The sequence below is a fragment of the Halichoerus grypus genome, chromosome 15 (assembly GCF_964656455.1).
Source record: "Halichoerus grypus chromosome 15, mHalGry1.hap1.1, whole genome shotgun sequence".
NCBI lineage: Eukaryota > Metazoa > Chordata > Mammalia > Carnivora > Phocidae > Halichoerus > Halichoerus grypus.
This window is the reverse complement of record NC_135726.1, coordinates 13,086,218-13,099,702: the sequence shown is the minus strand read 5'-3', so window position 1 is coordinate 13,099,702 and position 13,485 is coordinate 13,086,218. Positions and strand designations below refer to the sequence as shown.

The 13,485-nt window shown below is 47.0% G+C and overlaps 1 protein-coding gene across 1 annotated transcript in view; it reads left to right on the top strand.

Moving 5' to 3' along the window:
* HYDIN (HYDIN axonemal central pair apparatus protein) overlaps positions 1 to 13,485 on the top strand; it is a 363,815-nt gene that overhangs the window by 256,180 nt on the left and 94,150 nt on the right. Inside the window, exons 38-41 of the mRNA XM_078062394.1 lie at positions 2,055 to 2,234; positions 2,707 to 2,880; positions 5,479 to 5,652; positions 9,668 to 9,882. Coding sequence (XP_077918520.1) covers positions 2,055 to 2,234; positions 2,707 to 2,880; positions 5,479 to 5,652; positions 9,668 to 9,882 — 743 coding nt within the window. The remainder of the gene's footprint in view (positions 1 to 2,054; positions 2,235 to 2,706; positions 2,881 to 5,478; positions 5,653 to 9,667; positions 9,883 to 13,485) is intronic.

Sequence of the window (13,485 nt, the reverse complement as noted above, 5' to 3'; positions counted from 1 at the left end):
CACTTGGTACCCTGAAAGAGTTAGGGGGCGGGGGTTCACACAAGGAAGAGGTTGGCCCTCCGTGGTCCTCAAGGCCAAACCCCAATCATAAAGCTGGACTGTGCTCTTGTAACTTGCCCCTTTCTGGCCCAGTGCCCCTGACTTACCCCATCATCCTCCACCCATGGGCTCCCTTGAGTGCACACTTGAACATCAAGGCTTCTGGATGACCTGTAGCATGATGCATGCTTCTCCTTCCTGCTTACCGTGCCCTCAACCTGGAAATGTGCCCTCCCTGTTGTTACTTGCTCTCTTTTTCTGTGTAACAGTCATCACGTGTGTAATTGTTTTCTTCATAGCTGTCTGCCCCCCAAATGAGAAGTCCCCGTAAAGGCAGCGATCACACGTTCCCCATCATAGTACCCAATAAATATGTGCTGTGAGACTGAATGAATGAACTGCATGGAGTTCATTTACTCCCACCCTTGGGCTTGTCTTGCCTCTCAGGGAAGCTAGTCAGAGAATACTAGTTTGTCCTAAAAGGAGAAGATGAGAGAAAAAGACCACCTCTCCCCGCATTCTCCCAGTCAGCGTCATTGAGCGCTATTAGTGCTCAGATGCTAGAACTACCATCACAAAGACCACAGACTGGGTGACTTAACCAACAGAAGTTTCTTTTCTCGCAGTTCAGGAGGTCCGATGTCTAAGATCAAGGTTTCAGCAGGGTTGTTTTCTTTTGAACGTCCTTCCTTGGCTTGTAGATGGGCGTCTTCCCCTAGTATTGACATGGTCTTCTCTCTGGGTGTCTGTCCAAATCTCTTCTTAAAGAACACCAGTCATACTGGAGTGTGGTTGGAATAGGACACCCATATGACCTCATTTTAACTCTTTAAAGGCTTTATGTTCAAATATAGTCACATTCTGAGGTACTGGGGAGTTAGGATTTCAATCTACGAATTTTAGGGGAATCAATTAAGCCTATAACAAGCACCCACTATGTATGTTCCAAGAACAGAGCTGAAGTGTGGTAAACAGATCAATGAAACAAGGTTTTGTCTTAGAGAGCCCCGGGGTCAGGAAGGAGGTGGGAGGGCAGACACTGAAACTCAAACCTGCTCCCTGGTGGCCTGGGGCAGACAGCTGCAGGGACTGCCAGGTACAAAGGGCATCATGACCTCAGAGAAGGGCCCTGTCGCTTTAATCCCCATCCTTACAACAGTACAGTTATAGGTTCATTGTTTCATTTGGCCCATTGAAAGGTGGCGGAGAATGGGGACCCAGGGGTCCAGAGGGGGCCAAGGAGGTGCATACTCTACTTTTCCCCAGGGGTTCTCCCAGCCTCTGCTCCCTCTGCTCTCATGTGCAGACTGTCCCCCTGTTTCCCACGCCATGGCCAGTGAGGCCAGTCGTAGGAGAGCTCCAACCTCTCCACCTCAAATGTCAATGACCCACGCCTCCCAGGATCAGTGTCTTGGCCCCCCAGGGTAAAGGGGGTCGTTTCATGCAATCACAGCCAATGCCCCCTTTGGAATTTTATGATAGTAGCAGTGGGGAGGGTGCTGGGCAGACAAAACGGTAGATGTGCTTAGCAAGGCCATGGACAAATGTTCATGACAAGTTCAGGGGCGAAACACGCTACGAATTGGAATATACACTACAATCCCAAGTTCAGCTTTTGAAAAACGAGAAAGGAACAATCTGAGAAGTTGGAGCTCTCCTTCCTGGAATCATGAAATGGAGCTGCAATTTCCCTGTCACCATCTCTTTGTCTTTCTGTGTCTTTTGCAGATAAATTTTATAATTCTTGTTCTTCTGAATTTTCTAAATTTCCTGGAGCAACTATATAATTTTAGTGTTGTTGTTTTTTTTAGTGTTAAAATGTAGAAACACTCGGGGCTGAGAAACTTCTTAATAGCCAACTGCTGTTCTTATTTCTTGGGGTTGGCTAGTCCAGGGTGATGGTGAGCAGGTCAGTGATTCTCTACTTTGTCTCTCTTTCGTTTTCTGTCCCCATCTTCCCTTGTCCCCCTCCCAACTCTTCCCCATGTGTGTTTTGGTCCTTGGCTCTCTGGCAGAAGAGGAAGATGGGCCCTCATCAGATATGGGAACCTCAGCCAGTACAAAGAGGACCTCACTGAGCCAAGGGATCTCGGTCACATCCTACCTGGAAGAGCGGCACCTCCCTATGATGGAGTCCAAGACCTACCCAGATGAAGAGGAAGACGAGGAGAGCCTGGAAAAAATAACGTTTCAAAGTAAACAAGCATTTTAATGTTTTGGTGCCAGTTCTCTCCACGCAGAGGTGGGAAGACTGTTCAGTGCCTTTTCACTTTTCTCCCTGAAATGCACCCTCAAGCCTTCTAGCCCTACTGGGTATTAATTCTGCAGTATGAATACACCATCAATTATTCAGCCATCTCCTGTCATGTTGCAAATTCAGTTAGTGTCTAGTATTATTTTTTCAGCAGGGCCGATTCCCCCAAAATAGAGTTAACAGTCAGAGAGTATCTGAGTATTTTCAATTCTAGTAGCTGTAGACAAATTATTAGCCAAATAAGGCCCTCCTATATGCCGAATGGGGGAGGGAGAACATTTGCCGCAGATGATTTGTCATTGTAAAACAACAATGTCAAGAAAAGGAAAAGTTGTTCCCTTTTCTCTCAGACCATGTGAATTCTGGGCATGTCCACATGCACTCACTTGCACACGTATATTTTTAATTTGCAGCTGACAAGTTACAGAGCATTGACAGCCACTCCACAGAAGAAGTTGGAGAAGTAGAGAACAACCCCGTAAGCAAGGCGATCGCTCGCCACCTGGGCATTGATATTTCTGCAGAAGGCCACGTGGCCAAGAACAGGAAGGGCATCGCCATCATCGTCCATGGGACGCCCTTGGCCGGTATGCACAACCCTGAAGGGTCGCCCCTTTGAGCTTTATGGTGAAGTTTGCACATGTAATTTTTGAGACAATAAAAGACTCTTTTGTTAGAAATTTGTATACCACAGGACTATCCCCAAACTATTCAATTGCCAAGGTCAGAGGCACAGGGTTAGAAAAAGAGCAGGGACCCCTTATTTTTAATTAATACATCTCTGAATTGTTTGAGCTTATATTCTTTCAATAATTTAAAAAAACATTAAAATAGTAAAGAAAAATCCAAGACATTAAATAATTTAAAAAGAGGGGGAAATATGTGCAAACCCTTTGAACTGGCAGTATTACTTCTATAGATTTATCTTAGGAAAATATTTAACAACGTAGACAGAGATTAACTGCATGAATGCCCACTGCAGCATTGCTTACCATAATAAAAAATTGGGAGCAATTGAAGCATTTAGTATGGAAGACTGCTAAATTAATCCTTAGTACATTCACAGAGTAAGTTATTTTGCCACTAAAAACAGTGTTTCATGCACACATGTTCATAGCAGCATTACTCACCATAGCCAAAAGCTAGAGACAGCCCAACCGTCCATTGACAGATGAATGGAAAAACAAAATGTGGTCCGATGGGCTATTATTCAGCCTCAAAAAGGAGGGAAATCCTGACACCTGCTACAACATGGATGAACACTAAGACATGATGCTAAGTGAAGTTATCACCAAAGGACAATTGCTGTATGACTCCACTTATATGAAGTACTTACAGGAGTCAGACTCATAGAAACAGAAAGTAGAATGGTGGTCTCCAGGGACTGGGGAAAGAGAAGGATGGGGGCTTATTGTGTGATGGGTACAGAGTTGCCATGTGGGAAGATGAGAAAGTGCTGGAGCTCGATGGTGGTGATGGTCACACGACAATGTGAATATAATGCAACTTAACTGTACACTTAAATATGGTTAAAACAGCAAATTTTGTATGTATATCACCACAGTTTTTTCAAAGTGCCGTAGAAGTATATCGAATGAATAGAAGGATGTTCATGATACATCATTTTAAGTGAGAAAAAGTGTCATACTTAGGATTTGCAATCTGAATTAATTTCCTATTGCTACTGTAACAGATAGCCACATACTTTGTAGGTTGAAACAATCCAAATTGACTTTCTTTCTGAAGATCAGAAATCTAAAATATGTCAGTAGGGCTGCATTCCTTCCAGAGGCACATAGGAGAAGATCCATTTCCTTGTGTTTTGTAGCTTCTAGAAATGTCACCTTCATTCTTTGGCTCGGGGCCCCTTCCTCTGTCTTCAAAAACAGCATCACAGGAGCGCCTGGGTGGCTCAGTTGGTTAAGCATCTGACTCTCAATTTTGGCTCAGGTCAAGATCTCAGGGTCATGAGATCAGTCCTCACGTTGGGCTCCACACTCAGCAAGGTGTCTGCTTGAGATTCTCTCCCTTTCCCTCCACCCCTGCCCCTGCTCACGTGTTCTCTCTCTCTCTGTCTCTCTCTCTCTCTCTCTCTCTCAAATAAATAAATAAATAAATCTTAAAAAAAAAAAACAACAGCATCATAGCATCCTCCACTCTCTCTTCCTTTGCTTCATCATCACATCACCTGTTCTGACTGACCCTCCTGCTTGCCTCCCTAAGGGCCCTTGGGATTACATTGGGCCCACCCAGATAATGGAGGATAATTTCCCTAATCAGGATCCTTAACTTAATTGCAACTGCAAAGCCACTTTACCGCAGAAGGTAACATACTCACGTGTTGCGGGCATTTGGATGCGGATGTCTTTGGCAGGGGCTGGTCCTTGTTCAGCCTACCACAGAACCTGTTTCTTTTTCCTAAGAAATGTAAATAAATTAGTTGTATATGCATACTTAGCAGCCATATGCTAACTGTAATATCTCTGGATGAGCAAATTATGGATCTTTTTTTTCCCTTTCTCCTGTTTGTTATTTGTATTTTCTGCTTTCTTTTTAATGAGCAGATATTTTGAAATGAGAAAAAAAAAAAAGATCAACACAAGTTATTCTTTAAACCAAAAAAGTCTTCCCATTAGAATCAGAGATAGTAGAACTACAAAGAAAAAAATTTTTTTAAGATTTTATTTATTTATTTGAGAGAGAGAGACAGACAGAAAGAGAGAGCACCCAAGAGCAGGGGGAGGGGCAGAGGGAGAGGGAGAAGCAGACTCCCCGCTGAGCCCGGAGCCCGACGCCAAGGGGCTCAATCCCAGGACCCCGGGATCATGACCTGAGCTGAAGGCAGACACTTGACCCACTGAGCCACCCGGACACCCCTAGAGCTACAAAATTTTTAGAGATCATCTGACAGAATCACCTTTTAACTGAGGAGAAAATTCAGAGAGGATGTGTTTTGCCCTCACACCGCACACAGCGTGCTGGTGGTGGAATGAGAACCAGAATCCGTGTGGTTCAGGTCTTCCCTCTGTTTTCTGCTCCCACCTCTGGCCACATTAGAGACTTAAAGGCAAAGAAAGCACTTGGAGAGATCACTTTATAGGGGTCTCCATTCTAGAAGTTTCTTCTGTCTAGAACACTCAGCCACTGAGAGCCGGGAAATTCAACCTCCTGACCCTTTTTTGCAGGAAAGACGGCCACTGCAGTCAGCATGGCCAAATACTACAATGCAGCCTGCTTGAACATTGACTCCATCGTGCTGGAAGCCATCTCCGACGGCAACAACATCCCGGGGATCCGGGCCCGGGAGCTCTGCATCAGGGCTGCCATAGAGCAGTCCATAAAGGAAGGAGAAGAGTCTGGTAAGAGCTATTTCCCCTGACTTTCTGTGGTCAAGTGCCCGGCACCCCTGCTGCTAATACCCATCTTCCTTGTGCCCCCCACCAAGCTTTTCGCCCTACGCCCAGTTGAAGGCTGACTTACAACATGCTGGCAACTTACAGCCCGAGGAAGAATTCTCTCCACCAAGCATCTACAGCTCTCCCTGCTGCCCAGTACAGGCATGCACTTGGCACTACAGGGAAGAGGACAATGAATAAGATGCAGCCTATACCTTTGAGGGTGACCCGTGAAAGGGGAGCAGACAGGGGTTTGTTCGGAGCAGAGGGAAGTAATATAACAGGAGGGCAACTTTGGCATGGCTGGGTTCCAACAGGCGGGATCTCGGGAAGTTTTCGTGGAAATGAGCTTTGAAGGAGCAGGAGAATGTTGACAGGCAAAGATGAAGACAAGGACAGTCCAGCCCAAGAAATCAAGGAAGTCAACAGTAAATTAGAAGTGGAGAGGCAGGCTGAGGCCCATCATAGTTGACCTTGGTGCCTGGATTAGGAATTTGGATTTTATTTTGAAGGAACAGAGGAGTAGGGTGGTTTTCACCCTCAGGGAGAAATGGTCAGAGGGTCACAGTGGAAAAGCAGCAGGTCTTATAACATCTTGTAAAGGGAGCAGTGGAGATGCTGAGGAGGAGCAGGCTTGGGCCAGCTGCCCCAAGGAGGGGGAAGCGTTCCAGACGGTCACATCAAGATTCCTAGTCCTGGAACCAGGAGGAGAGTGATGTTGTTTACCAAGATAGGAAGTGTGGGAGGAGGAGAAAGTTTGCTGGAGAGGAAAATTAATTGAGTTTTGGAACCTCAGTGTAGTAAGGCCTGGTGTGGTGTACCTACCAGAGGTTGGGAATCCTGTCTCCTAGAAGGACCTAGAAGGCAGGGCAATGGCTGCTCAATGGGAAAATATACTGAAGTAGAGTGACTGCTCTGAGCGGAACAATTTTTATATAAATATTCGTAACAGCATACTATCATTTCTTTCTTTCTTTCTTTCTTTTCTTTTCTTTTCTCTTCTTTTTTTTTTCTTTGAGAGAAAGAGAGCAGGGGGAAGGGCAGAGGGGGCAGAAGAGAGAGAATCGCAAGCAGGCTCCACACCCAGCACGGAGCCTGATGCAGGGCTTGATCCCGCGACCCCGAGACCATGACCTGAGGCGAAATCGAAAGTCAGACGCTTAACCTACTGAGCCACCCAGGTGCCCACATAACATCATCTCTGATAGTGCACCATGTCTGCTAGTTGATTGATAAAAGTGGCTGGGGCTTTGAGGCATGTCCTCTTCCCTTAGTACCTCTGCATGGGATGCTCAGAGAAATAGAGGATTCTTTGCTGGGAAGATAAGAGAAATAGCTTTTTAGTAGTATAAGGGAGGAAAAATAATTTTCTCTCTGTCCTTCTGAGTTCTTGGCTAAGACTCTATAATAAAAGATTCACAAGAAAAAAGCAAATTTATTAACATGTATCTTTCATGTGTACACAGGAGATACTCAGGAGGAAATGAGGTGGCTTACAATTTTGAATTAAATTCCATCTTCACAGGGAAAGAAGAGGAGGGAGGTAGTCCTCTTAGGGGAGAGCAAATGAGTTTTAGGGAAGATGAATGAGCGCACAGAAGAATAGATGAGGGTAGATAGTTTGTAACAAGTGTGTCTTGGTGGAGGGTGTTGCCCTCTAGTCTCCTCTCCTGTGAGGAGTCCATCCTCCCTGGTTGATGTAACTCCCAGGGTGAGGATTTGTGACAATTGAGTTCCCTTTGGATGCCTCTCTTTAGGCAGACAAGGGAAGTTCAGAGAAGGCTTCTTCTGGCATTTGCCCACAGCTCAAGTGCCCACAGCTCAAAAGAGAGCAGCGTATTTTGAGGTGGCATATCCAGAACTCCTATAGTCATATTTTGGGGGTGGCCTAGTCTACCTTTAGCGGGAACTCCAAACTACATCATAATTTTGGTTCTCTTAGATTTTTGTTTCCTTTTCTCTCAATTAATCTACATTTCACAGAGGTCTTTGGAGCTCTGTTGGTGTCCCATAACAAATTGCGGATTTGGGTTTCCTATCTGAGAAGGTAATGTCAAACTAAAGACATAACTGAGGGAGTCTTCCTCCACATAGCAAGAGGTGCAACTGCTGGGAGAGAGGAAATCGTTCCAGAAAGAGGAGCAGGATGGAAAGGGCAGGATGGGACGTTGGGGAACACTTACATTTTAGGAGGGGGGGGTGGAGGAGAAGCCAGGAAGTCCAAGAAGGCAGAGCGAGGAGGGTCAGAGGGGTGGGCAGTCAGGAGAGCAGGCCGCAGGGAAGCAAGGAGACTGAGGTGTGGGAGGCAGTGGGGCAAGAAGGGCTTTCACACCTCTCCAGAGCCCTGGTGGGGCCTGGGGGACCCTTCCTGCCTTGTTTGTCTCATAAGCCTTATCACTGGTTCATATACCATTTACTTGGCTTCCTTATTCTGTCTGCTGACCCCACTAGCATGTCAGCTGGAAGCAGGGGTGTGTGTTAATGCTCGTCACTGAGGTGTTCCCAGCCCCTAGAATGATGCCTGGCACAGAGTGGACACAGAGTAAAGACTTCCCAAAATGTATCAAATCAGTAAGTGAATGTAGTCAGAGATTGCTCAAAATACAGACAGAATGAGCCCTGAGAGAGGGCCACTGTGGCTCCCAGTTCAGAGGTCACTGGACACTTTGGAGAAAGCCCTTTCAATGGAGGGGTTAACCCCAAACCTGTACTTGCTGCTCGCTGTGGACGATCCTGCCCATCCCACACTGCACCCACTGGCCACTTGAAATGTGGTGGCCGGTCCAAATTAAAATGTGCTGCTAGAGGTGGGTTTTTTTTTTTTTTCTTTTGAGGATGTAGTATGAGTTAAAGGCTATAAAATAACAGTAACAATTTTTATGTGTCATTTACATGTTGAAACAATCACATTTTGGATATATAGGGTTAAAGAAAATATACCATTAAAATCCATGTGTACTTTTTTGATGTGGCTACTAAGAAATCTTAAATTCCGTACATGTCACATGTCTGTTGGACAGATGTGGTCCACACTACTGTTTTAGAAGTCGGGCAGTGAGGGAAAGAGAAGAGGTGAAGTGATGATGTCTTGAAAGAAATGAAAAGCGAAATGAAAACTCATATATTATGTATTATGATGTATTATATCGGGAAGAGCCAGCTTTTTAGGAGGGGGCGGAATGATGGCGTGGACAGGGAAAGCTGAGAGGCATTAGGATAGCACAGAGGAGACTGCACGGCCATCAGTGAAGACGGCGTGGCTGGGGGGCGGGGCGCAGGAGGCTGGAGCAGTCCTTACTTTCACAAGGGCAGAGCCTAGAGGGGCTGGGGGTGACAGGGCCCGGATGAACACAGGACCCGCCAGCTGAACGCTGTACCACTGCTCCACTGGTAGCTTCAGGCTCTTTGCCCCCCCTGCTCCACCCACCCCCCACCGCCACCTCCAGGTGCAGCGTGGAGTCCTTGTACCTATAATCAGCTCCTGGGGAAGGGCTGGAGGGAAGACGCATGAAAAGATAAAGCAGAGTAAGCCTAGTGACAACTCTCCAGGGAGTTCTGAGGGCCTATTTGCCGAAATGGTTAACAAGGAATAATGAGCCTTACCGAGTCCGCCCCGTGTGCTGGAGAAACGTGGAAGCTGCCTAGCACATAGCCGCATCACCCCGTCTTAGTGTTGGGGTCCCAGGGCAGGGCCCTAGTGTACCAGCACTTTCAGAAGTGCTTGCTCTCGGGGCTGGAAGAGAACGTAGGGCCGACTAAAATGGGATCCACTGGGAAGATGGGCAGCGGAGAAACCTGGACTCCAGCCTCGGGGCCTGGAGCCTCTTCTGCCAGCCGTTCCCAGCCAGCTGCAGATGGAGATGGTTTTGTGTTCCTCAAGAGAATCACACCTGTCATACTAGGTGTCTGTGCCATCCCCACTGTCATTTCCTCAGTATCCTCCAATGACTTTTAATATAAGTCCACTCTCTCTGTGTAGCCCAGGAGGCTGCTTCGGGCCAAACTGCTGTGGGACAAATACGTCTGAGCAGTGAGACCCTGGGCAAGTTGACCTCAGAATCCACCCTGGTAACCCCTGAATTTAAACCTACAAAGACTGTACGTGGGAGCATGATGATCGCCAAAAGCAAGACGGAGAGCCACGGCTCCGGGTCTCAGAAGCAGCATCACCAGCATGCATCTGAAACGCCGCAGGTACAAATCAGGGTCCCCCCAGACGGAGGGTTGGGGTCCTTCCCCCTGCCTTTCCTCCTCAGCGTCCTGCAGCCGTGGCAGCACGACTTCATCACTGAGGGTGCCCTCTCCAGGCTCATGGTGCCGGTCCTGGAAGGAGTGTGTTCATCCGGCAGGTGTTCAGCAATAACTTTAATGTGAGGCACTGGCTTGAGTGCTAATAGAGTGGAGATAAATGAAGCAAAAATCCCCGTGCTCAAGCTGCACCAAGAGTCTGCTGAAGGAGATAACCACACATTCAAATATTTGCAATACAGTGAGATTGGTGGCAAAAGATGTTTGTAAAAAGAATTCGGTTGAACCATATGAAATGGCCAACAACAGCCATTTCATAGGGCTCAGCCTAATACTAAAGGAATGCTAAGGATGAATCGTATAAATTGCGGTGGGTGAGGGGTGCTTCACCGGAGTCTTGGAAAGTCATAAAGAAGTCAGAGAGTTTGAGCCTTTGCCAAGGGACTTTGAGAAACCATCTTGGCAGAATAGCAGGTGCTGTAGCGAGAGACAGTGGGTGGCCCTGTGAGAGACAGCGGGTCATGAGTTGTCGGTGGGAAAGTGGAGTCAAGTGAGTATAGGCTTCCAAGATGTTTAAAAGAAAAGGAAAAATGACAGAAGTTGTTAGAGGAGCAGACCTAGGGTCAGGAGAGTTCTTTTTCTGAAAGGAGATGGAGGCAAAGCAGTCTCTAAGGAAAGGTGCTCCTGGAGGAGGGTAAGGTGACAATCCTCCCAAGAGGGAATGAGATTCCTGGAGAAGACAAGGAGTGCAGGACAGAGTGCAGTCAAAGGAGACAGGGACCAGCTTCTTCCAGAGTCAGTAAAGGTGAAAACCAATCCAGCTGCCCGTGGGGGAGGCAAGGTGGAGATTGGAGCTTGGAGAAGGTCTTGTTGAGCGGCTCTAGGACGTGTGCAGGACACCAAGTCTTTGTAAGAGGCATTGAGGAGGTTGGCATTGCACAGCATACTTGAGAGTGGCAAAGCACTGATGTGTCCACTGGGAGGAATAAAACCAGAACTGGGTGGTGGACAAAAGAAAAGATAGTTGGGAATGCGGATGTCCCAACTGAGATGGGAAGCCATAACTTCACTAAGATTTCCCTAAGCGTCAAGTGGCAGCCTTCATTTGGAGGGAGAGAGAAGTCTTCATTGCAGAGGCAGGAGTGTGCTCAGAACAAGGGGCAAGGGAGGTGAGAGTGGCATCAGTATACAGGAAGTCCAGCCTACAAAGAGAAGGAACAAAGAGGAGGGCAGCAGAGTGGGAGAAACAGGAAGAGAGGAAGAATCTGTGGGTCTTGTTACTGTCCGAGAGCGCAGTGGGGGGAGTGGGAGAGGTGGGCATCTCGGAGGAGGTTGCTGAGGTAGATGGAGAGGAGGTGAAGGCCCTTGCAGGAGAGGAGGTCCACATGTTGGAAGGGCTAAGTAGGCAGAGTGGAAGCCAAGGTCTTCTTGAGAGAGAAGGTATGCAGATAGGATGGGACCTCCCATGGGGCTGAATTTGTGCCAGATGATGTCTCTGATGTTCACTTCAGTCATGCCTTCTTCTCATACCATGAGAATTGAAACCATTGACTCACTTCCTTTTGCAGCAACATTTAACCCTCTTTCTCAAGATCTAATATGGTATTCTTTACATAGATGTTTATGAATGATCTAGAACTCATATTTGTATTAAACAGGGTGTCATGGGGAATCATTTTCTTCGATTGGGTTCCATCCATCTGGACAGTGAAGTAAGGCTTTTGAGAGTATATCAAAGGCAGCAGAAAATCCCAATTCTGACCCCAATCCCCTTTCAATAAATAGGGAACTTAAAACCTATTCAAGATCACCCCATCCTCCCCATGCAGCTGCCACAGTGTGACAGGACTCATGGTTTGGACGACAGTCACCCTGTCAGCATGCTTCACCCAGAATTGGCTGTTTGGTTTTCTAAAGCCCTCCTAAAGCATGAATTCTCCAATGACTAAAAGTTTAGTCATGTTGCAAGTGGGAAGAAATATGTAATATGTCATATAATGAAGATATGACCTGTAATATAAGGTCATTTATTTATAAATCACCATGTTCTAGGAGAACACCCGCTGGAAATCCTGGTCTTTTGAATGACATTTAATCCAATACCCACACTTCTCAATTCCACAGCCTCCTCACGAACTCACTGCCATGGTCATGTTCTAGAACTTGTTCATCATTACCCATAAACTCCAAGACCTCTGCATTACACATCCTACTTCCTGACCACCATCTTCTAACTTTCCAGATGACTTACTCCGGGAAATAATCGGTCCCATGCAAACCTCCAGTCCACATCTTCACTGTCTACCACCCCTTCATTTCTTTTCTTACCCTGTTTGGAATCCATGTCTATCAATGTAGATGCTCCCTTGCCCCTTCCCCTTCTTCATACTCTCCAAGCAAAACTTCAGCCCTGGTAAAACTGATTCTCCACCTCCTCCATGCAGGGTGGCTGAGCACAGCTAGAGACAATCCTCCTCTCTTCTGAATGGTCTTCATCTAAATTTAAGACCACAAATCTCAAATAGACCCTTTGGTCTGCCCTAGGAAATTCACCCTCCTTCTCTTCAAGAAAACTATTTTATGGAGGTCATCACTCTCCAAACCTCTAAGGCCCTTTCCTGTTCCCCATTCCTAGCTAATGATCTCTCTCCTGACTGCACAGGGGGAGCAGCAACACTGGAAGATGACCACCTGATTCTCCCACCACCAGATCTAGGAGCCAGGCTGCACCCTAGCCCAGCGCTGCACCTTCCCTGCCAGAGTCACCGTCCCGGCTCTCAGCTAAGGCCCTGCCCCTGTGCACTGGACCCTTCCCCCCAACTGCTCACTCAAGAGCTGAATTCCTGCAGTCCTCCCCTCTTTCCTGTTTGCTTTTTGCCCCATCTATTGGCTCCTTCCCATCAGTATCTGTGCATCCTATATTGCTTCCCATCTTTAAAAATACTGCCCTGAGACCCAGATCCCCCTCCAACTATTGCCTCCTCCAGTCAACCCCTCTTCACAGCTGTTCCTCCAAAGAATTGCCTCCCTCCTCATCCTCACCACCCTTCTCTTTTTGACCTATTCTGGGGAGACCGTTGTCCTTACCAATCCCAAGGACCACTCCTCTCAAGGTCACTGGCATTCATCTTGCCAGATCCCGGAGCTGGTGTTCTGTCCTCATTTCCTGTGACCTCATAGCAGCTGATAACTCCTCCTTCTAGAAGGGCTTCCTGGCCATCAGAACACCTCACTGTTCTACTTTCCCTCTGCCCCATGAAGGACTCCCTCCTCTCCTCCAGCTTCTTCACCTCCTCCAGATCCTTAGGATTTTAGACTAGACTAGAACTGAGTTATCTACCCTTTTCTTTTTGTTATCTACCTTTTCTCCATAGGTGATCTCATCCAGCTCATGGCTTAAGTACTTAAATATGTTCAGTACGCATGTGACCCTCCAATTTCTATCTCCAACCCTAATTTCTTCCCCAGCTCAGGTGCATACATCCAAACTCACATTCAGTGTCTCTGTTGAATGGCTTAGAGACCTCTCAAAATTTACGTGTCTGAAAA